We start from the raw sequence: 23,740 nt of genomic DNA, 5'->3' as shown, positions 1-23,740 counted from the left end.
CAGTGGGTTAATACTTGTAGAGTGCTCAGAACTGTGCCTGGTGTATAGTAATTGCTCAATAAATAGGAGTAATGATGATAACAATTTCTGACCATTCCATGCCTAAGAGCAACAGATCACAATGTATTCAATCACACCTACAATTAAATCTCATCTAACAATTTTCAAGGCATTTTCTTTCTTTCTTTCTTTCTTTTTTCAGGGATTGAACGCAGGCCCTCAGCAGCGAAAATGTGGAGTCCTATCCACTGGACCACCAGGGAATTCCCTCAAGGCATTTTCACATGGCTGCCCATTCATTTCTTCAGCAAACAGCAGCCTTGCCCCCAAGGAGAATCCAGTTCAGGCAGAGGAGAGAGAAGCACTTTGTGCCTACCTGCCCTGGGTGGTCTGTATCACTGTGGCTCCTGTTGTAGCCAAGGAAACAGCTAGGTCTGGCCTTTTGTTATCAGAATTAAAGTCCAGTGGGAACCACGCTGTGGAGTTTTCCCAGCAGAAGATGAGACCCTTGCAGGCACACATTTCAGGGCTGGGGTAGGCCCTTCTTTTCTTGGGGGAGGCAGAGCCCTCCATCTTTAATGTGTACCTGAAGCTCATGGGGTTCTTGGAAAATGCAGATTCTGACCCAGTAGTTCTGGGGTGAGGGCTGAAACTGCATTCTAAAAAAACTTCCAGGCTGACGCCAACACTGCTGGTCTGCAGATAGAGTAATTGACTCACCCAAGCTTGCCACGGGCTTTCCTGGTTTTAGCATTGAAAGTTCCACATCCGAGGAAACCACTCAGTCCTGGAAAACCAGAACAGTTGGTCACCGTATCCACAGACCACGCTTTGAATGGCAAGGTCAGAGCAAGGCAGGCTCGTGCTGAGTTTGTACTGAGCTTCACAACTCCTCCCTGCAGAGTCCCTGGAATAATCCTCCTGGCCTGATAAAGAACTGTGACTCTTTATAGAAATGACAGGCCAGGTAGATGCTGGTTTTGTGGGGCCTGAAGCTTATGTAATCTCAATGGCCCTTTTAAGAAAAAAGGTACAAAAATATCCTTGCTTTGCAAATTTTACCAAACAGAAGACCATGTGAACAGAGTGAACTTCCTCTGTCTGGCTTCAGGCCACACAGGTGCTCGGGTCTTCCTTCGGGGAACATGGTGTTTGGGCCTCTCGTTGACCAGCAACTGCCGCTTCTGAGAGATCACCACCAGGTGGCAGTAGATCTACACAGCCCCCTTCAACACCCCACCCCCCCCCACCCCACCCCACCATCAACTCCAGAAACTTCCAAATATTTCTCCAGCTGGTCTAGCCAACTAATCCAATGAATATTAATCTATGCTGTGATAATGGGCAAAAGGGGTTCATGTGCGTCTCTCAGTAGCATATTTGCCATTTAATGGAAACGCTAAGAGATTGTTTTTAAAATCAGATAAAGTATGCTAATAGGTGACTTCCGGGCATGCTGTTGAAGATGTTGTTAAGCAGGTGGACCTTTCCGTGCTCTACAAATTGCATTTATGCAGGGGTTCTAAGTCTTATCACCTGTTCCCCCCACCCCAATATATAGCTTAGTGTTTAGGCACCAGCTCTGGAGTTCAGCTGCCTGGGTTCAAATTCAGGTACTACTGCTTACTGACGGTGATACTGAGTAAGGACCTTAACATCTCTGGGCCTCAGTTTCCTGATCTGGGAAATGGAAGTATAAATACTGATTTCATATAATAGTTGTGGGATAAAATAATGTTTGTAAAGCACCCCAGAAAAGTGACTGACATACAGTAAGCACTGATAAGCAGCTCTCAGCATCATCATCCCACACCTTACCTGCCTGCTTCAAACCAAGTTCTCCTGTGTTTCCTCCAACCTCAACCCCTTACCAGTTGCTTCAGGAGAACAGAGGGAGGGTTGAGACCCCAGCATGGTAATAACCAGGCCAGTTCTTCTGGGCACAGCATTCCCCAGACCCATGAGCTCCTCTCAAGCTGGGACTGAGCCCTGAGGTCACTAAAGCATACAAAGGGGGAGGGGCATTGGCTGGACCAGACTTCAGTTAGCCCAGCTCAGCATTTTTGCAGAAGATAAATCTGCAAGTATCACCTCGTGGATACCAAGAGCCCAGGACTTGCAGATGAGCATGGTGTGAGGGTGGATGGCTGAGGCAGTCACCTGACCCAGCCTGACTCCTTCCTGGGTCCTCTACACACTGTTCAACTGGGAGGGACTCATCATGGAGCAGGGGCTTCATCTTCTGCACTCCGGTTGCACCTGGTAAGCTTTCTTTGCCTTCTTTCCCCACACCCACCTCTCTGGTTCCAGTCACCTTCAGCCTCATCTACACTAATAGGCATAATAGTGAGTGGTGCTCAAACTTTGCCGCATATTAGAATCACCTGAGGAGCTTTTAATAAATTTTATTTATTTATGTATATATGTATGTATGTATTGGCTGCGTCGGGTCTTCCTTGCTGTGCGCGGGCTTTCTCTAGTTGTGGCGAGCGGGGGCTACTCTTCGTTGTGGTGCGCAGGCTTCTCATTGCGGTGGCTTCTTTTGTTGCGGAGCACGTGCTCTAGACGCACAGGCTTCAGTAGTTGTGGCGCGTGGGCTCAGTAGTTGTGGCTTGTGGGCTCTAGAGTGCAGGCTCAGTAGTTGTGGCGCACGGGCTTAGTTGCTCCGTGGCATGTGGGATCTTCCCAGACCAGGGCTCGAACCCGTGTCTCCTGCATTGGCAGGCGGATTCTTAACCACTGCGCCATCAGGGAAGCCCACCTGAGGAGCTTTTACAATCTGATTCCCAGGCTAAATCCCAAATCAATTAAACCAGAATCTCTGGGAATGGGACCCAAGCATCAGAGATGATTCCAGTGTGCAGCAAGTTTGAGAACCAGTGTTTCTCAAGCCTTACTGTGCATACAAGACAACTGAGGAGTTTTTTTTAATGCATATTCTGGTTCAGTAGGTCTGGAGCAGAGCCGGAAATTCTGTTTCTAACAAGCTCCCGGATGATATAGATGCTGCTGGTCTGCAGACCAAACTTTGAGTAGCAAGGTAGTAGAACTGTGGTTCTCAAACGTATCTGAATCATCTGGAAGGCTTGTTCAAATACACCCCAGGTTCGGATTCAGGAGGTCTGGAGTAGGGCCTGGTAACATGCATTTCTAATAAGCTCACGAGTGATGCCAATGCTGCTGGTCTCCCTAGAGCACACTTTGAGCAGCAGGGGTATAGAGGATGGAGCACAGGTTTTGAAGTCAGGCAGCCCTGGCCCCTTTTCTGACTTCACACCTTGCTAGCTGTTAGGTAAGTTACTTAACCTTTCTGAATTGTCATTTCATCACCTGTAAAGTGGCCATTATTGGGCAAGATTAATTGGGCTAATATGAAACACCTAACAGACTGCTTAGTGTATTGGTCCTCAAACTTGATTGCAAACTTGAGTGTGAACTTGAATTACCTGAGGCGCTTTCAAAGAAACCAACCTATAACTGCTGATTCAATTGGTGTAGGGTACTGAGCATCAAGACTTTTTATAAACTACTCTGGTCATTCTACTCTGCAGCCAGTACTAGGTACTGACCTAGCACCATGGCTCCCGAACTTCAGTGCATAGCAGAAGCACAGACTGCTGGGCTGCACCCCCAGAGTTTCTGACTCAGTTTGGGGTGGGGTTGAGAATTGGCATTTCTAACAAGGTCCCAGGTGCTGGTGCTATGCTGGCGGTGGGGGGATTTACACTGATCAACAGCTATCAGTAAAGAATGCACAGAGCAGGGGTGAGAGGATAATCTTGGGTTGCTGAGGTCCAAACACCAGGTCTGGAGCATCACCAGCTGTCCAGGTATGTCAATTTACAAGCCCACCTCGGTCTACCTGGGCTGGGGGCAGGGCAGGGGTGGGGGCAGAACATTTTTGTAGGGGAGGCAGGAAGAACCTGCATTGTTTATCCAGAAGGAGAAAGGCCACTGAACTCAAACATAGCATGGGGAGGGGGGGGACTTCCCTGGCGGTCCAGTGGCTAAGACTCCATGCTCCCAATGCAAGGGGCCCAGCTTCGATCCCTGGTCAGGGAACTAGATCCCACATGCTGCAACTAAGAGTTCACATGCCGCAACTAAAGATCCCTCATGCCACCACGAAGATCCCGCGTGCCGTGACTAAGACCCGGTGCAGCCAAATAAATGATAAAATAAATAAATAAATAAATATTCAAAACAAAAACAAACAAAAAAACATGGCATCAGGGGAAGAGCAGTGACTTGGCCTGGGTGACTGGAGCCCAGAAACAAGTTGTGTGGGTTGAAGCCACAAGGAGGCCCACAGCTCAACACCAGGAAGAACTTTTTAACCTTGAAAACCGCCCTGTCTGAAAAGGGCACCAGCCTCCTCCTTTGGCAGTGAGCTCCCTGGCGCGGGAGGTAGTTCACCGAAGCCTGGGAGTAGGGAAAGCGAGAGAGGTTTGAACTGGAAGATGTCTGCGGGCCCTTTGAAGCCTGAGACTGCACATCCCCGCAGCTCCAGGCGAGACGTTATTCCGGCAGCTTTCTGTTTATTTAGGAAGGTGACCGGCTGGAGCTCTCGCAACAGACTGGTGTTTCCCTGGCCTGTCAGCAAGCGGTTTACTTTCCCCGGCAAACAGGAAGGCGGGCAGCGCCAGCAGGTGGGCGAGGCTGCGGTGCGACACAGGTGCCACCTGAGGGGCGCTGCGGGGATGCCGAGCCCCGGGGCCCCGCGTGCACTGCGGCTGGGCCAGGCAGGCGGCCCGCGGGCGCGGGGTGCCGGGGGAAGGGGGAGGAGAAGAGGAGGGTCAGCCCACGCGCCGCCACGTCAGAGCACCAAGAGAACACCAAGTCTTTATTACACGAATTCCTATGAAACTGCTCCAAGAAAAAACCCACACGTAGGAGAAAAAACAAAAACAAGAAAACTGACAAAGCCACACACACGGACGGGGGGTGGGTGGGGGGGGCGACTGGCGCTCCCCCTCTTCTGTGCCCGGTCATCAGGGGCCCTTGGGGGGGGGCGGTGGGGATGGGAGGGCGGCAGCACTTCCGCACTCGCTCGGGATGCTGAGCCGGGCCAGGGTCCCCCTCCGGCACCGCGGGGAGCCCGCCACCCCCTCATTATCTCGAGGTGGCCCGCCAGGCTTGGCGCCTGCTCCCAACGCCCCACCGCTGTGCCGCTGGGCTGGCTCCCCGCTCGGGCCCTAGCCTCGTGCCTGCCCAGGCTCCCCGGTTCTCCCGAGGTCAGCGCCTTCCCATCTCCAGCTGGGCCACAGAAGCCGGGCTGCCCCTCCCTTCCTCCCTCCCTCCCGTTGGCAGTGGTTGGTGCCGGGTCAGGTTCGTAGGACCCTTGTTTTCCTCCTGGCCATTTGCCTTCTCACTCTTGGCAAGGGGCACCCAGCAAGCCCTTCTGCCCCAGGGGCTCTGGCCCGGCTGGCAGCCTCTCCTTCTTGTCCCTCAGCCCTGCACCTGCTCAGGGTTACTAAAGAACTGGCCGCTGCCCACCCTTAATGACAGCAGAACTTCTAGGCCAACTGGGGAGTCAGAGCCCCTGGAGCCCCCAGTGTCGTGGAACTACAGGATCCCATCCAGAACTGACTTTTGTCTTCTGTCAGAGTAAAGACTACCCCTGCCTAGCTAGAATCCGCCAGCTCTGGGGTGGCCAGCCTCCCCATCCCTGCTGGGGGCCCTTGCCAGCCCCTAACAGAGGCAGCCCGAGGGGCCCAGGCAGGGTACTCAGCAGATACCTCTCTGCCGTGGCCCATCACTCCTCAGAGCGGGCCCGAGTGACTGCCCAGGGCTCTCTCACCCAGAGCTCCGTGCAGGGGTGTGCCAAGGACCAGCACCCCTGGGGAAAGACTGAGATGCAGAAGGCCATGGGAATAAAGGACCCTAGGTGCCCGAAGGGAGCTGGGGATGGGGTAGGGGATCAGGCAGTGTCTGTGGCCCAACAGGAGAGACCAGGGCAAGACGGGGGCAGGGGCTCCACCTTCAGGCCAACGAGCCTCTGGTAGGATCACCCTCCCCTTTTGGGTACTCCAACGTTTGACAGTTTTCTGGGTGGTTTTTTTTTTTTTTAAGAAGAGGGGTTAGATCCTACATTTCCACTCGTTCCCCATAGAACAGCCTGGCTACAAAAGGGACTGTGGTTGGCTGTTGCCTCCACCCTCAGGCCCTTCCTCCAATGACAGCATGCAACTCCGAAGTTCTAAGTCCCTTGGGAAGTGGCAGTGGCAGTGGCTGGGCTGGACTGTGGCCGGAGAACCACTGGGCCTCAGAACTCAAGCACCATCCATCCGGCTGCAGCTGGGCTCTTCAGCGGAGGGCCGGTTTGCTCTCTGGCTGCCTCTACCGGGTCAGATGGTCTCCGGCGAGGAGAAACTGCTGCATCTGGCAGGAAAAAGGGATGGGAGAAGTCTTTTTCAGTGGAGCCCAGGGGTCTTTCCTCACCACTGGTTCCTGGAGAGATGGTTCTGGGCAGAAGCTTCTAAAGACAGGAGCCTTCTCCTTCCCCCAGGGACTCTATGTCAGCCTTGGAACTCTGCCTGCGGTCACACCCACCAGTCCAAGCTCCTAGAAACATTCCAACTTGCAAAACACCAGGGACTGTGGCAGCTAGAGATGGAGTGGGGGGGTGAAGCAGCTGTCTGTGAAGGGCTGAGAGGTGTGCCTGGGTGCCTGGCCTGTTCTGTGATACAGCGGTAGCCCAGCTGAGCTACACCAAGGGCACCTGTAGGGGCAGAAAAGTAAAATGGGATCAGAATTTGGTGGGATCCCCACACCAAGCTGAGGAGCCTTCACTTGGAAGACCCATTCAGAGAGCAAGGGAGAAATGGAACTGGTGTGGTGTCCTGGTGATGGGTGAACAGAGCAGGGGCAGTGAAGAGACCAGCAGCTGTTAACCAGGTGATGAGAGTCTGCCAGGGCAGTGATGCAAGGAATAAGGAAGAGAAATGAACTGGGGAAATCAGAAGTGGGACTGTCTAGCTTTCAGTGAGTTGACAGCCAGGGCTAGAAAGACCATCGTGGGCACAGCTGGGGCTATGGAGTGGATCTGGAGAACTAAGATGGAGATTCAGATTTGGGAGCCAACTGCGCATAAGTATTGCTGATGCTGTAAGAGAGGCTGGTGGCACCGCTAGGGAGAGGGAGTAAGGAGACTTTGAAGAGGGTCAAGCCCAGACCTACGGGGAGAGCGGGGATTGAGGGAGTGGAAGGAGCAACGGGAGCCCAAAAGCGCACAGAGAATCCACGGCAGAGCGAAAGGGGAGCCAGGATTCCTGGGGCCACAGGAGCCAAGGGAGGGCAGTTTCAGGGGAGGCGATGGGCATGGCGTGCAGAGATAGCACCAGAGGGTGCGGAACAGGAAAAGGCCCAGGACCTGGCAGGTGATCTTGAGTCAATCTGGGGGTGGGGGGGCGGCCAGCTGGCAATGGGTGAAGGAGGATGCACTTTTCTGCAAACTGGGTGATGATGGAAAATATTGAGGACTCTTGGTTTTTAAGATGAGACGAGGAGGATGTAGACTTGAGGAAGGAGCTGGAAAGGGAAAAGCTGGAAGATTCAGGAAAGAAAGAAATGATGGGGAAGGTCCCGATAAGGGGTGGCTTTGGGCCAGCACGTTTCCCGGGGGACCAGTGGGAAGGAGGTGGCAGAGACACTGCATGGGAGGCGGGGGTCCTCCCCCCGGCTGGCTTTATTTCAGCATTCCGGATACCTGGGAAGCATGGGTGCAGCAACATGGGTGAGGAGAGCCTGAGAGAACAGAAGAGGTCTGGAAGGGCCTGGTGGAGGGTGGCGAGTCAACCAGAGGTGACGTGAAGGCCAGCCGCCCAGGCTGAGGGGAGAGGGCGCCTGTACTCCTCCTGGCTGTGTCCTCCCCACCCTGGTTTCTCCCCTCCACTACAGCTACCCTGAGGGTAGCAAGTATCTCTCCATAGCCTGAAACAGGGCCATACCTGCCACACCGTGAGCTCAAGAAAGCCCTGTAGATAGCTGACCACTGGGACCAGGACAGCGGCTGGGGGCAGGGTAGGCAGGCAGCTTCCTGATGGGGGAGGGGCTGGAAGAGGGGCAGGTTCCCCTGAGCCCTGGAGGAGGTGTTGACATTCCCTGTTTCTTCCCCAGGGATGCACAGGGAAAGAGGAGGAAAAGCAGCCTGGAGGCCCATGGCTCCAGCCAGAAACAGAGCTGTCTTGAGAGGGGCCATTCCCTCATCTTCCCCACCACCAAAACCCAAGAGGCAATGGCAGAGTTCTGTGTGGACATGGCCGGGTGAGGCCATCTCAGTTTTTCTTAAATTGTTCTTAGTGTGCTGTGCGTATCCTGGACTCTCTTCTCAACTGTGCTGTAAACTATTCAAGGTCAAAGCTGATTTTTCTTTTCCTGTTCCTAGCATCTGGCATAGGCAGGTGTGATTATCTTTTGTCAAATGAATAAATAATGCAAAACACGAGTTGCCCCATGCACACGTCCCCCGCCATAACAACAAGGGAAAAAACCCCGGACCTGCGCCATCTAGTTGCCTGAGCCTGATGCCTCTGGACCACGGGGAAGACAGCTGGGGTGTGGGGCAGGGCAGTCCTGCGCCTTACCTCTTACTGTCCTTCCCTTAGTGCTTCCTCCACCTTGGGCACCTCCTGTCGCCTTCCCCGGAAGTCTTCGTCTGAAAAGCAGAGGAAAGCACCTCACCCTCCACCCTGCAGGGCCTCACTCAGGCACTCCCCCAGGCTGAGCAAGGCAGCTGACCCAACTCTCTCCACCCTTGTTCGCCGGGGCACAAGCTGATCCCCGGGGGCGATGCGTGGGTCTGGGGAGGGGCAACTGGGCCTGGTGCGGGGTTAGGACCCCTGGCTGCTGCTGTCTCTATCGATGAGCTCTGAGGCCTTGGACAAGTTCTTCCCTCAGTTTCCTCATCTATAAAATGAGATGGGGAAGTTGGACTGTCCAGATGACCTCCAAGGCCCTTCTAGCCCTTGTTTCTGGATGTCTCCTGACCATCAAAGGGCTCCTCTGCTCTGAGGCCTGAGGATGAGGGTTCAGCTGTGGGCCTGGGAAGGTCTGAGGCAGTGTCTGCTGGCCCACATGCCTTTGGGAGGGACTGAATGAACGCTGAAAGGCCTCTGGGCCCCAGACACTGAAACTGTCCAGCGCTTGGTTCTCAAGGGGAGGCCCTTCCATGTGGATGGGCCTGTCTGTCCCCTCACACCCCAGAGAATATTCCCCAGAAACAGCACTCGGCACTTTGTGCTCCAGGTAAAGATTTAGGTGGAGGTGTGGCTGGGCCCCTTTTCAGGAGTGGAAGGGAGAGGCAATATGGACCAAGTCGGGGGGGGGGAACCCATTTCCTTGGGTCACCTGCCCACCAACCCTGATATGTCCCCCAGGTTGGGTGTCCCCTCCTTTACAGTCTGGGCTCACCTGTGAAATACCCAAGCCCTCCTCTTGGAGGACCACCCATCACAGGCAACTCAGAGCCCCGACTTCCCTGCCCTCCCCGCCTCACCACAAGTGTGGCCCTCCACGTCATCCAGGAGATTGGCTGTTGATGCCGCAGCCCCCAGTCTGCCGGGCCATTCAGGAAAACTGTCCCAGGGATGGGTGGGCACTCCCTGTCCCTGGACTTCTACCCCCGCTCCAAGCTCAGGAGGCCTTCACCGCACCAGCCTTATCCCCCCAACCTCCCCAATACCTCCCGCAGGCTCCTTTTCTTGGGGTCAGCTGAGCAGCCAGGCCCTGACTCTCTCACTCAGCTCCCATCTCTGGGGACAGAGAAGGAACTTTCTCCCTGTTCTCCTTTGGCTGCTCAGCTTCTATAATAATATCCTGGGCCCTGTTTGACAAGCATGGATGGAAGTCTGGGTAAAATTGTGGAAAACCATATTTTTACTGGAGGAACTAAGAGTGAGAAGGCAGGGCCAACACATGAAATGAGGAGGTGGAAAGGTCTGTGGATCAATTCAACTTAAGAAATTAGGGGTGCTTCCCTGGTGGCACAGTGGTTAAGAATCCGCCTGCCAAAGCAGGGGACACAGGTTCGGGCCCTGGTCCAGGAAGATCCCACATGCCGTGGGGCAGCTAAGCCCGTGCGCCATAACTGCTGAGCCTGCGCTCTGGAGCCCGCAAGCCACAACTACTGAAGCCCCCATGCCTAAAGCCCATGCTCCGCAACGAGAGAAGCCACCGCAGTGAGAAGCCTGCGCACCACAACGAAGAGTGGCCCCCGCTCTCCGCGACTAGACAAAAACCCGCGTGCAGCAGCGAAGACCCAACGCAGCCAAAAATGAATAAAATAAAATAAATAAATTTATAAAAAAAAAAAAAAGAAAGAAATTAGGAAAAGGTTTGCTGATTTCCATGGAAGGACGAAGTTTTCTCTCAAGATGCAGATTACCCCAAACAAAAAGTTAAAAAGTGGTAGGACAACTTCTGAGCCTACAGGGGGCCTACACTGGCCTGTTCCCCATGCCTGGTGATGGGGGTCAACATTGGCGTCAAGAGATAGGGCAGCGCCAGGCTGGCAGCAGGGCCCACGGCAGGAGAGGGGAGAGTCACACGGCCCGGTCCCACTCCGGGGGAGGATGCAGCCTCAGGGAGTCCAGCCCAGGGTTTTCAGCACCCTTAGCATCCACCGCTGCCACCCAGTGCCAGGCTGGAAAGGATACGACTGATGCTTCAACAAGTGTTTCCTCTTTGACTTCCTCATCTTGGTCTTCTCCGAGAAGGCCCTGGCCAGTTCAAACAGCTTCCTCCGGGTGGCTAGGGGCAGAGAGACCTGTGAGCCGGCAGCCAGAGCAGCAGGTAGCTGCCCCCCAGGACTGGGGCAGGTGGGCAGGCTGGTGGGGGAGGGGAAGAGGTGACAGCAATCGCAGACCGGGGTCAGGCTGGTGCCCTGGCAGAGTGAGGCTGCCACCCTGGGTCGGCCAGCAGAGGCAGCACAGGCCACCGAGAGCCTGGCCAGGGACCGCAGCCAGCAGCTGAGATCCGGGTATTCCTCCTTCCCCAGCTGTGACAGACGGCTTCGCATCTCGGCTTTCTTCCTGCCACCTCCCCTTCTCCCCTCTCCACCTCCAGGGTTGGTTCTGGGATTTCCATGACTAATCCGAGATTTTCTCTGAAATGGAGCCTGAAAGGATGGCAGCCTCATTCATGCATGGTTGTGTGTCTGGGGGGTGGGGTGGAGGGGAAGGCGCGACCCGGCTGGCAGGACTTTGTGGGAAGGGGCCACTGACCCGGTGGACCGCCCACCCACAGAACGTGGACTTAGCTTGGGCCTCCCCACTCAGGCCCGGCCCGGCCAAGCCCCCTCAAGCCACAGAGAATGTGAACTCTAAAACGGCGGGGGGCAGGGGGGCGCGGTGTCCGGCACATTATTATTTTTCTGCAGACAGATGGCTCAAGAGGATTTAAAACTTAATTTGTATCCAGACTCAGCTGCACAGGGAAGTGAGGCAGGAAAGCTGAGGGAGCCAGCCCGTGATTAAAATGTCACTTTGGTTCACCAAGAGTCAGCTGCATTAAAATTCCGGGTGGCTCCCTCCCTCCCAGGAGGCCACAGGCCTGTCTTAGAAGAGCTGGGGAGGGGGCGTGGGCTGGACTCACATTTTCCCATGTGTTTCAACTTGTCCCTGAATAAGGCATCTTCAGACACAGCGGGGTTGTTGTCGCTGGTTCCTGGAAGGGGGAAGACACCTCTGAGGGCCAGTGGCTGCCCAAGGCCCGGGGAGGTGGGTCAGGGCTGCCCCCACAGGACAGGGGCTCAGCCCCACCCTTCCACTTGAGGAAGGGAGCAAAGAGAAGGCTTCTGCCCTAACCGGGAGGGAGCTTAACGCAAGGAGGACACCGGGGTTCAAGGAGCATTTCTTTCCCCACCCAAGCCTCACTCTCCCCTTTTCTGTAAAAAGGGTCAGCAGTGGTCTGGTCTGTACGTGTGGAGGGCCAGCTCCCGCAGGCTCCCAACTGTCCGCTCCTCTGACCACTCTGCATTCCGGGAAGGCCCTTTGGTGGCTTGAAATCAGCCATGATGGGAGTGTTTACACCGCGGAAGCTACCAAATGCTAAGCACTGGGGCTCCCCCTGCACCCCGACAGGCTGTTAAACATTCACCAGCACGTGGCCAGCCTGCCTGCGCCCTGACGTGGTGCGCCGAGTCTCCCCGTTCACTCAGCACCCACTTGGGTCCCTCACTGCCCTTCTAAAGCTCCCACGCTAATCCCGAGTCACCTTGCCTGCTAAGTCCCTGTGAGTCACTCTGATCCACCTCAGCGGTCCCGGGTGTCTATGGTTAATTTGGGATCAAGGACAAGAGGCTGCTGTTAAACCCCCAGATGCATATCTGGTGGGACCTAAGCTCCCAGCCTGTCGCTTATGAATCAGTTTGACAGGATTTTCTCTCTTCAAGCTGGGATCAGCTGAGCTCCCCATCCTTCTGCCCCCCTCCCCCATTCTACCACGCGATGTAAGATCTGTTTCGGGCAAGAGCTGCGGATTCTTCCTCTGAGGCGGGCAGCCTGTGTGTGTGTGGCAGGCACTGGCTGACCAGGGGCCACTGTGCACACACACAGGCAGAGTCCAGATGTCGAGCAGGGAACCGGGGCCTTCAGGGTGTCCCCAGCTCCAGCTTGACCCTCGTCCGTGCAGCCCAGCAGCCTGCTGTCCACCCCTGGCCCTCCTTCAGCCACTGACGCAATTCTTGCTTCTCACCACCTTGGACGTGAAGCTTCCAATTCTATTCCTCCAACACTAAGGCAGAACCTGACCCGTGGCAGATATTCCCCAGCTACTGAATGAATGAATGAATGAATGAACTCTTCCCAGATTGATCCTGCCCTTCCCCGCCAACACGTTTTTGCCATAATTAACAAGTGTGTCCTCAGCCTTGCTGCTTCATTCTGCCTGTTTCTTGGATGCATCTCCAGTGTTCGTTCCCAGTAAAACCATAAGCTCCCCCGGGGCAGTGACCCAGTCTCTGAGTCCCTTGCCACCCCACCTCCGACACCCCGTGGGACATTACGTGGTGTGGTGTGTCCCCTTCTTGCCTGTGCTCCAGGCACCTCCAAGGAGTTCAGCCAGCCCGTTGGCCAATCCCGGGTGTGGGCTGCAGCAGCTGCTGGGTTGGTAAGAACCCGGGGCTGCTGAGTGGAGGGGCCATCTCCCTCTTGGCGAGTATGGAGAAGAAGGAGAAACCTCCCCACCAGCCTGTTTCCTCAGCCTACCCCCAAACTCCAAATATGCAAACCACAGCTGGGGTGTGAGCCCCCTACACCCTCCAGGCCTCTCTCTTAGGAAGGTAAGGTTACCTGGGACAGGAGCGGGAAAGTCAAAGTCATTTCCCACAGCTACGCTGCTGGATGTAGATTTCTGGGACTCGTATTTCAGTCGATCTGGAAAAGGACCACATTCTGGTCGGGGAAGTTAGCTCCCACCCAGGGGCAGCCTGCGCTGAGATGCAGGAGGTTGCTAGAGGCCAAACCCCCAGAATCACACACACACACATGCACACACACGCACACACGAAATATGTGCACACACGACGCCTACGGCCTCTCAAAGAACCAGAACCCTCAAAGATACAGAAACTATTGCCCTGACAACCACGTGCAGTGTCAGAATGCTAAAATTAGAAGGTCCCTGGGAAATCGGATAGTCCAGCCCTTCATTTAAAAGGAAAGACCCCGAGACCCCCAGCACCTTTAATGCAGAGCTGGGACCAGCCTTGGGCCTCCTGTGTCTCAGGCCAGACTTTTCCCTGCACACTGTGCTCCCTCCCCCAAAACACAGTCAGACACACACACGCACACACACACACACCCCTCTCCCACAGGCCCCTCGCTGTACCCCCATCAAACACTCCCACCCTGAAGGGGGAAGGCAGCCAGGCTGGGGGGGAGTAGAGTGCTGGGCCCAAGGACAACTCAAACACCCAAAAAACTCAAGAGCCCCTGCTCTAACGTCCTCTGCTCAGGGAGGCACCCTCTCTGGCACCCACGGACCCAATCACTCTATTCCTGGAGCTCCAGACACATGGTGCCGAAGCCAGTGCCTGGCACAGAGCAGACAGGCAGGGGAGCAAGGGAAGGGCACCCCTCTCTCTCTCTGAGTTCCAGAAGAGGGAAGGGGTGGCTGGGGACTCAGGTCCCTGTTGGCAGAATTCTGGGGCTCCCACCAGAATAACTCAACAGCACAGAGGCCACCCCGACCTCCAGATCAGTGCCTCTCCTGAGCCCCAAGGCTAAAGCCCACATCAGCCCCTCCTTAGCCACGGAGCAGCGGCCGCGACGCCCCACCCGGGGCACCACCTCTCTCCAGGGCGAGGAGGAAATCGCGGTTGCGCTGCAGCTCCTTCATGAACTCCTCGTTCTGCAGGAAGAGCGCGATCCTCTCGTCCTCCAGGTATTGCTTCCAGCGGTTCTCCTGGTCCCGGGGTCCGGGCCCGGCCGTGAGGGGCCGGCCTCCCTCTGTGCTCGCAGGCTTGGAGCCCCCGGAGTTAGCCTGAGGAAGGGAGCGAGCATGTGGACCGCCTACTCACAAGGACGCGCGCTGCACAAACATCCACGCGCACCTGGGGGTACACGTGTCCTTCCCAGGATGCTGTGGCCACACCCTGCGGCCAGCACCTCCTATCTAACTTAACAGGCCAGAGCCCTCTCTGCTGAGGAAGCAGCAAGGGCTTAAAAACTACTCCCCACCGCCTCCACCTTGGACCCCCCGCCTTCCTTCATCAAAACCTGAATAGTCCTGAAGAGTGATCTGCGAACTGCTCAGGGACCCCAAACTCAAAGCTCTCCCTGTCTAAGCTGTCTCAGGGGAGACCGCTTGCAAAGGGCCAGCCTCTGGGGAGAAGCACCCTGGCCCTTTCCCAGGGGAGGGAAGGAAGGTGCTCTGGTCCTCTGTCGTTAACAGCTCCCCACCCCCCGCCCCTGCCCACCTCCTTCCAGCCTGGGGTGATGGCTGCAGCCAGGGAGCGTCCTCAGGGCTGTCACCTCCCCGGGTGGAAGAGGAAACCTCCAGGCCCAGACAGGAAATGAGGCTTTTGGTTCAGTGTTCTTTTCCTACAAACCTGGCCAGGGCAACAGAAATAGCTCCACCTGGGCTTAAACAGCGGGGAGTGACGCTGGCTGGCATGAACGGTGTGGGCAAGCAGAGCTGCTGCACAGGCCAGGGGCGGGGGAACCCTCCGTTACCTGTATGCTGTCCAGCTGCTGGGGCAGGATGCGGAGAAAGTCTTCAGGGAGGTTGCCTAGCAGTGGGGGGTTCCAGTTCCGATAGCGCCTCTGGCCGGAAGGGGGCGCGGAGCCCAGCACGTCGATGCTGCAGGGTGAGAGGTGACGATGAGGAGGGAACAGTCAGGCCCAAACACAGGCGTCCTGGCCCATCACACCAAGATCCCGCTCAGACTGGCACTCCTGCTGCAGAGCCTCCTGTGGCCTCCGCCGCCTCTGGCACAAAGCCCCAGCACGCTAGCTCCCCTTCTCAACCAGGCTTCGGCTGAGCCCCAGCCTCGGGGCCTGGGCTCCGCTGCACTGGATGTTCAACTACTCAGCGCCTTCAAGGCCTCTGGGCCTAGAGAGCTCTGTGTTGCCGGCGCTCATGTTCAGCGTTGCGGATTTTGACATGGATGGCGGTCATGGCCCTTCATGCTTCCATCCCTAGCACCTAGCATGACGCGAGCTCCTCCTGGCTGCTGAGTGCCAGGCGTGCTCCGAGTGAACAGACACAGAGCTGCCAGCAGCCCAGCCCGCCCCAGTGCTGGTTTGCTAGGGTTGGAGGACATGGGGACACCAGGATCCCCAGAAGGTAAGCGGATCTAGGCTCCAGTTCTGGCGCAGCCACAAGCCAGCCACGCGGTCCTGGGTGAGACCCTGTCCCCTCTGGGGCTCAGTCTCCTACAAGCTGCTGTCTCCCTGCCCAGGTGCGTGGGAGCCCCTCGGGAGGCTGTCTTGAACAACGTGCTGAAAAGGCACATGGAGGTGTGGGATTGGAAGGGTCCTTGTTCCAAGTGGCTCTGGGGAACCGCTCTCCTGGGCCAAGGCAGAGGCCAACGGCGAGGCGGAGAGGAAAGGAAGCAGACCATGGCACGTGGCCTCCCTGACCCCCAGCCTCCCGCCCTGCCGTCCTGGCCTGAGGGCGGCCTGGGGCCTGGCCAGGAGCTCCCCACAGCTCCTCGGCAGCCTGCAGCGTGGCAACCGCAGGACACGTGTTCTGCTGAATCAGGGAAATGACACACAGAGAAGGCAGCCGAGGGCCGGGAGCCACTCTCTCTCGGGCCTGGCTCTGATTTGGTCTCAAGCTCCAGGAATCCCGCCCGCCCCCTCACTGGAGGGGAGCTTTTCCGGGCTGCCCCTGACTATGGAAATAACTTCCTTTCCTTTTCTATTTTGGGCGGGTGGCCTGGCGGCCGAGGGGGAAGGGGGGGGGGCGGCAGCAGACAGGATAACAAGCCGCTAAATGCCTGGTGGGAGCTCAGCGCTCAGACAGGAGCCAAGGAACCCCAGGGCCCCTCTCGCTGTACAGATGCAGGAATGGTCCAGAGAAGAGCCTGCATTAGAGCCCGGGACTCCCATTCCTGGGCGCCTTTCCTTCTCCATCACTCATCCACCTCCTATCACTGTTGGCGGCTTCATTTTTCTCCAAGGGCCAGAGAGTCAAGGGGGTGGATACCCCATCCCTCTGGAACCAGAGGACCTTCTTTGGTCGACCCCGGCACCCTTCCTCCAGCTTCAGGGTCTTCATCTGGGACATGGGTGCCCACCCCAACTCAATCACACCCACAGCTACCCAGGAAAGCCATGGAGAGAGAGCCCCGGAGTTGCAGCTGGACCCCTCTAGCCATTTGTTACTGAGAACCCAAGTCGGGAGGGGGACGAGGAGCAGGAGGCTGAGTGTCCCTCGCTGCTGGGCCCACGGTCCTGGAGGCGGGGCAGGCCAGCCCCCTGCCCTGGCACCGGCTGAGATGAGGTCAGCCCACAGCTGTGAGAGCCAGGGGGACCCTGAGCACAGGCGGCCCAGGCAACTCCACTGTGGTCAGAAAGGAATGTCAGAAATGAGCTGAGAGGCAAATAAAAAACTTCCAAGGCTGTAATTTCAACGGAAGAACAGCAGGTGGCCTGTGAGGAGGGGCGCCTCTGGGCTTCAGAGCCTGTCTTTCATTCAGGAAAGGACAGGCTGGGCGAGGGGAAGGAGAGAGAAGGCTGGGGAGGCTCTCCTGGCCCAGAGCCTCTGCCTCTGGACCCCAGAACTAGAACTGCATGCCCCATCAGACCCACAGGTTTACCCAAAGAATATCAGAGCCCAGAAGGATTTCAGCAACAAGCCTTCCAGGCAAGATTTTTGGTAAAGACTAGACATGGAGGCCCAGATGGGGTCAGGCCTGTCCTGGAACACACAGATCATCCTGCGAAAACCTGGGCCCAGGAATCCTGGCATTCCAGGCACGCTCCCCTGGGATCAGCCTGCCTCTCTGTGCCCCGGCAGGGCCAGCTCCCCAACCCGCTTCCATCTTCACTCTCAAAGGCACCCCAGGGACTGGAGGTGGCAGAAGGGAGCCAGGCCATTCCTGCCCCCAACCCCCCCACTCAAATCTGATTGCCCCCAGCAGCCAGAGAGAGATTCCTCAAGCACTAACCTTACCCCGTCACTCTCCAGCTTAAACCCCTGGCTGGAGGATAAGGTCAAAGCTCCTTGGAGGACCCTCAAGGGCTTCCATGATCTTCTCACCCCTCCAGCCTCACCCAGCCATTCCATACTTCCTGGAGTTCCCTCAGATGGTGGCCTCTTTCCTGCCTCCAGGCCCTTGCACATGCTGTTTCCTCTGCCTGGAACGCCCTACTGTCCTCCGCTTTACCAGGTCACTGCTTGGACATCAGTTCCTCTAGGCTGCCTTCCCTGTACCCTGCCGCGCGTCTGTGCCTCCCCCAGACCCTGATCTCCTTGGGAGGTCAAGGCGGGGCTGTATTCATCTCTGTATCACACATGGTTCAGCACCTGCATGCTTCAGGTGACTCCATAAACACTGGAAATGCATGCCCTGGATGGAGAGACTGAATGAGGCCCTGGAAATGGGCTGGGGGTGGATCTGGGCCTAGCAGGGCCATCCCGGGGCAAAGGGGCATGTGCTCAGAGGCTGGCCCTGCCTCTTCTGAGCACTGGCCTCTGAGGGCAGCCTTACCCCTGGTCTCAATGTTCACTGTCAGAGCTGACCCCAGAGGCCCACTGTGCAGCCAGGGGCAGGAGGGAGCAGTAAAGCACTGGTGACAGGTCTGGTTCATACCCGGCATTGTGCTAAGGGCCCCCCACACAATATCTCATTCAACCCTCACAAGAGTGCTGAGGCGGGGATTAGTATTCCCATTTCACAGATGAGGCAAATGAAGCTCAGAGAAGTTAAGCAGTGAGCCAAAGGCACCTCAAGAATCAGAAGTTAGGCAGCTAAAGGAGGCGGGGTGGGGAGAACACTCTGCCTCTGTCCGACTTCACAACTAAGTTCTCTTCCCTGTATCCACCCCCAGGCCAGCAAAGCCTTCATTTCCGGGTCAGGCCCCTGAACCTGAGGCAAGGGCAGTAACTTGTCCAAAGGTGTGAGCAAGACCTCCTGAGCCTTGGTCTAGTGCTGAGGTCATTTTGCCCCCAACTGGGGCTCCCATCACTGGGCTACACTACCCCTGCCCTACTTCACCCCACCATACCCAGAGGAGGGGAGGGAGGATGCAGCCAGGATATCCATGCCAGGTTTACAATGGGATTCTGTCTCTTATGGGCTTAGTTTTCCCTTCTGAAAAAATAGGTAGAACTATTCTGCCTAATAGAAACTGAACTTTTTGCAAAAGCATCTTGGGATATTAAAAAAATGTCAAAGGAAAATCATTTAGCCCTGGGCATCATGACCCATCCTGGCTGCAAGTCCTGCCAAGATCTCACCCAGACCTATCCACTTACCCCCTGCTTTGCCCCATTACAGCCTCTGGTATCACTTGTGATGGAGGACCTCAGCTCTGCTCCTGTCCCTGACTCGAAACAATGCTTCCTCCTCCCCCTGAGCTGCAATCACAGAGGTTTTCTCATTAGGGGGATGACAGGACACAGCAGGGAAGAGCATTTGTTGGCTTTGGAGTCAGAAATGACCTGGCTTCAAATCCCAGCTCTGTAGTCTTAGGGAAGTTATGAAACCTCTCTGAGGCTCAGTTTCCTCATCTGTAAAATGAGGATGACAACAGTGCCTACCTCACAAATTGTTGGACGGTTTGAATGCGACAGCGTAGGTAAAGAACCTTGTCAGTTTCAGGCATTTGAAGGGCACTTAGTAAATGGTAGGTGTTATTATTATCTATACCTGTATGATCACAGAGTTCTCCACCACCACTGTCTGGGGCTCCCAAGATCCCCAGAAGGGAAGGTCCACTGGAACAAGTTCCCCATCCTATCCTGTCCCCCCACCCCTCCCCACCCCAGGCCTGAGATATTCTCAGGACCAGCAGCTCCAGGACAAAGAGGCACCTGGGCTCCAACGGCCCTCCTCAAACACAGAGCCCAGAAAAACAAGCACTTCAGAGACCCAGGGACCCAGCTGGCAACCAGCTTCATTTTAAACTTCCAAATTACAGAGTCCCTGATCTGGACGAAGTCTCCAGGGACCTAACTCTTCTGCTTCCAATTATCGAATTACCCCAGAAAAAGAGACTTACTTGCTCCCATTGCTTAAAAATCCCCACAACATCCCTAGAACAGGGATAGCAAATAGATATCCATTCCATCAATTACTGATGACTGTCTGGGAGTGCTGTTTTGAGGAGGATTCTGGGGTTGTCTCAACTTAGCAGGAAAGAGCACCGTGATCAATTAGTAATGTTTGCCATGGGCTCAGGAGGGGAAGTGTCAGTACACATTACATGTGCTTGTCATCCCCCACTCTACATCTCCCTTGACTATAAACTACCAGAAAGCAAAGGCTGAGCGTCGTTTATCTCTATGTCCTGTCCGGTGTTCAGCATAGCACCTAGTCTGGAGCAGGAATTTAGTGGATGTCTGCTCTTGCAATCCTTACAGTTTGAAAGTTCTCTTTGGTATCTAGCTAAAATGCCTCTTGCTGCAGTAGAAGCCTGTTCTTGGTGGAATAGAATACTGAAGGGTCCAGTCAAGTTTCCCACTGTGTTTGTACACAATCCCAACCCCTGATCCCCTTCCCCATTGCCTTGCGTTCTGAGAGGAGACGGATTCTTACCGGGGAGGTGGAGTCGGGGGAGCCAGAGGGTAAGGCCTGTCGAACATGTGCATGTGGTAGGCTGGAGGGGAGTACACAGGCGGGGGCTCCTCATCAGAGCTATCAGGTTCCAAGGTCCTCTCCAAAATCTGTATCAGAGACGACAAAGAAGGAATATTAACAATCCTTCCTTGAATTTAAATAACATTTAGACAAAATCAAGTGTGGGCGAGGATGTGTAGTAAGGGAACTCTGCTGCTGCTGGTGGGAGTGTAAAGTGATATAACCAGCACTCTGCAAAACCATTTGGTTTCCTGTACTAACGCTCAGCACATGGGCTACTCCTGAGCCCACGATTCCAACATACACAGCAGACGTGAAAGCACTTCTCCCCAGAGGAACACTCCATGCAGCATTAGCCATCCAAGTAAGGTTCAAAACCAGGCAAAACATGGGACTTCCCTGGTGACACAGTGGTCAGGACTCCACGCTCCCAATGCAGGGGGCCTGGGTTCGATCTAGATCCCACATGCATGCCGCAACTAAGAGCTCACAGGCAACAACTAAGGAGCCCAAGTGTCTCAACTAAGGAGCAGGCGAGCCGCAACTAAGGAGCCTGCCTGTCGTGACTAAGACCCGGCGCAACCAAATAAATAAATAAATAAATAAATATTTGGGGGGAAAACCAGGCAAAACAAATTCACTGGGATTGCAGTTGGAGCAGTGTGACCTTTGCGGGTGGGGAAGGCTGAGAAGGGGCACAAGGGGGATTCCAGGCTCTGTTGATGTTTCTTGATCCAGGTGCTGATGAAACTTCACCAAGCTGCGTATTTGTGACTCATGGACTCTTCTGTCCCTGTGTTACTTCTGATAAATAACTTTAACATCGTTCCTACCCTCTCTCAAAGTACTTCCACATCGATTATCTCACCTTAAGCTCAAACAACTTGGCAAAGTAGGCTATGGATCATTACCCCCATTTTACAGATGAGGAAACTGAGGCCCAGGCTGACTGATTAACATGGCAAGAGCCACACAGTTTCTAGAACTGAGTCTTTAACTTAGATGTGGTCTCTACAGCAAGAGTGCCTCCTTCAGACACAATGCCTGCACACCCAGGTGAGATTCTCAGGGCAGACAGCAGCAAAGGGAGAGCCCAGGCTCTTTCTTGGCCTCCTCTCCTCATCCAGGAGCCAGAAAAAGGGGCAGGAGAGGCCAAGGCTGGGCAAAGGCCAGGCTTCCTGCCATATGGACTGACCTGAACCCTTCTGCAAAGGCGTCTGGAGCAGGAGGAAGCCATCAACCTGGAGAGCCCAGGTCACACAACCCCACCCCCACACCCTCCTCTCCAGCTCTGTGCCCATCTCCTCCAAGACCAAAGAACGTGGGAAGGGCTCAGAGGCTGTCAACTGGCCCAAAAATTGAACCCCAAGTGAATTTGCAGAAATCACTGCTAAGATGCCTCTGCACATCTCTGCCCGAGCCCAGCCATGCCCAGGCAGGCACCCAGTCTCAAAGGGACACCACAGCGGGTGGGCAGGTGGGTGAGTGAGCGCACACACACACACACACACACACACACACACACACACACACACTGCCGTGCTTTGGAAGGCAGCTGTGCTCTCCACTATACCACCAGCACACACACACTGCCATGCTTTGTACACACACAGCCAGCCTGACCCAAGGAGGCCTCCTGCTCTGGAATGCACTAACGTTCTTTCCTTTGAGGCAGAAAGTACTTAAACAGATGCTTTTGCAGAAAAAGAAGAATGCAGCTGCTTCTCGGGCCACTGCTCTCCTTACCCCAGATTTCCACAAGAAAAAGAGAGAGAGAACAGAGTCAACTCCAGCCCTGCTCACTGGCACACACCTGCACAACCTCCGGTGCCCGGCACACAACCGCTCTAAGGGACAGGGTTCCACGCTGGGGCCTGTAGGCCGAGACCCTCCCCCTCAGTGGCTGGCCTGGACCGTCCCCCTCACCGAAGCCGGTCTGCGCGAGACGGGCGAGGAGGGGAAGGCTCAGGAGGAATTGCTCCCAGAAGGAAGCCGCTTGGGGATGCTCTGACTGGGGCCCATAGCAGCCGCCCCTCGGGCTCAGAGAGATCGGGCCTCCACAGCCACGCAGGGGGACTTTCCTCCCCTCTCAGCCGCTCCTGGTCCTCAGCGCGGCCTCCTGGGGCTACAGGAGCCAGACGCTCATCAGAGGCTCCTGGAGCAGAATGAGGAAACACCAAGGAGGCAGACAGCAGGCCAGGCACGCTCCGGAAAGGCTGATCCCCAGTCTCCAGGGAGAAGTAACCCCAGCCATGTTTCTGGTCTCCCCACCCCGCCCGCCCCGCCCCGCCCCCTCCCCCACCAGCCACAGTGAGGCTGTTCTTCTGGCTCTAAAGGTGCTGAAGTTTTTGGTTCTGTGGCTTCCTGGCTTAACTCCATGTGGGTGATGGATGCCTGCCAGGTGCTCTGGGGGCCAAGGTCTGGGCCATTTATCTGACAGGAGATATTTCTCTGTGGCAAGGATACCCCTCGGGCCAGCCCACCATCCATCAGCCCCCAGAGAGGGGTCTTTCTCCAGTCAGCAGTTATTGTCATCCCAGCTGCTACTCATAAATTTTCCACAGCACTTTCCGCGGGCTCAGGAACCGCCTGCCGATGGGCCCACGCAGAGCTCCAAAGATGGGGGGTTGGGGAAACAGCCAAGGAGGGGTGCTGAGAAGGGGCTCAATCTGGAAAGCAAGATTCTTGGGAAAACAGAAGCGCACACAGTGCAGGCCCATCTAGGGCATCAGGCAAGCTTTGCGGAGGGTCACAGGGCTGTGGGTGCCACGAACAGAGAAGGAAATATGATCCTACCTGCCAGACGGTCAGAACAAATGAGACTGTGGAAGGGGTCAGCGTTTGCAGAGAACTTTCCTTCCAGCTCACGCTTAAAGGATGTATCTGCACACACATACACACACCTCCCTTTCACAAAGAAGATCTGGTTTTTCCAAAACTCCCTCCACTGGCTAATCCAGGCAGAGCCAAGGAGTGCTCTCCCAGGGAAAGAGACTAAAGAAAGCCGTGCAAAGACAGCAGCAACATTTATTCATTCAACAAATACTCCCCGAGTGCCTGCTATGTGCAGTGACTGTCCTGGGTGCTGCACGTGACACAGGGATGAGCCAGATGCCATTGCCCACAGAACTTCTCCTCCATCCGGAGGGAGAACTCCCAGGCAGCAGCCCTATAGGAGGAAGAGCAAGCGGGCTTTGCCCTACAGGATGACTCTGACTAACGGAGAATGGCCACCTGCAGGGCTGTGTTGAGAAGGACTCTGAGACCACATCTGGGTCTAGGTTTCCCACTGTAAATGGGGGTAATAATAACGCCACCTCACAAAGTTTATGAAGATTTGAAGAGATGATACACCTAAAGCATGTAGGATGGTGCCTGGCCCAGGCTGGGACTCAGTGAAGAACAGAGCTGAATCCGATCTGCTGGGTCCTTCTGTCCTGTCCGTGGCTGCATGTCCCAGATGCCCCTGTGGGCAGTGACCCTCTCGTTGAA

At 55.7% G+C, this 23,740-nt stretch overlaps 1 protein-coding gene across 2 annotated transcripts in view; it reads right to left on the bottom strand.

Annotated features, from left to right (window-relative positions):
• Nucleotides 1-4,823: 4,823 nt before the first annotated feature.
• CUEDC1 (CUE domain containing 1) overlaps nt 4,824-23,740 on the bottom strand; it is a 75,935-nt gene continuing 57,018 nt past the window's right edge. For both annotated transcript variants that reach the window (XM_061175670.1, XM_061175671.1), the window contains 9 exons: nt 20,207-20,334; nt 15,174-15,300; nt 14,289-14,481; nt 13,290-13,373; nt 11,593-11,664; nt 10,656-10,749; nt 9,497-9,555; nt 8,586-8,656; nt 4,824-6,381 (listed from right to left, as the gene is read on the bottom strand). In XM_061175670.1, the coding sequence (XP_061031653.1) occupies nt 8,589-8,656; nt 9,497-9,555; nt 10,656-10,749; nt 11,593-11,664; nt 13,290-13,373; nt 14,289-14,481; nt 15,174-15,300; nt 20,207-20,334 (825 nt within the window). In that variant the 3' untranslated portion in view covers nt 4,824-6,381; nt 8,586-8,588. The remainder of the gene's footprint in view (nt 6,382-8,585; nt 8,657-9,496; nt 9,556-10,655; nt 10,750-11,592; nt 11,665-13,289; nt 13,374-14,288; nt 14,482-15,173; nt 15,301-20,206; nt 20,335-23,740) is intronic.

This window comes from Eubalaena glacialis, chromosome 19, assembly GCF_028564815.1.
Source record: "Eubalaena glacialis isolate mEubGla1 chromosome 19, mEubGla1.1.hap2.+ XY, whole genome shotgun sequence".
NCBI classification, from domain to species: domain Eukaryota; kingdom Metazoa; phylum Chordata; class Mammalia; order Artiodactyla; family Balaenidae; genus Eubalaena; species Eubalaena glacialis.
This window is presented reverse-complemented; position numbering and strand designations above follow the sequence as displayed.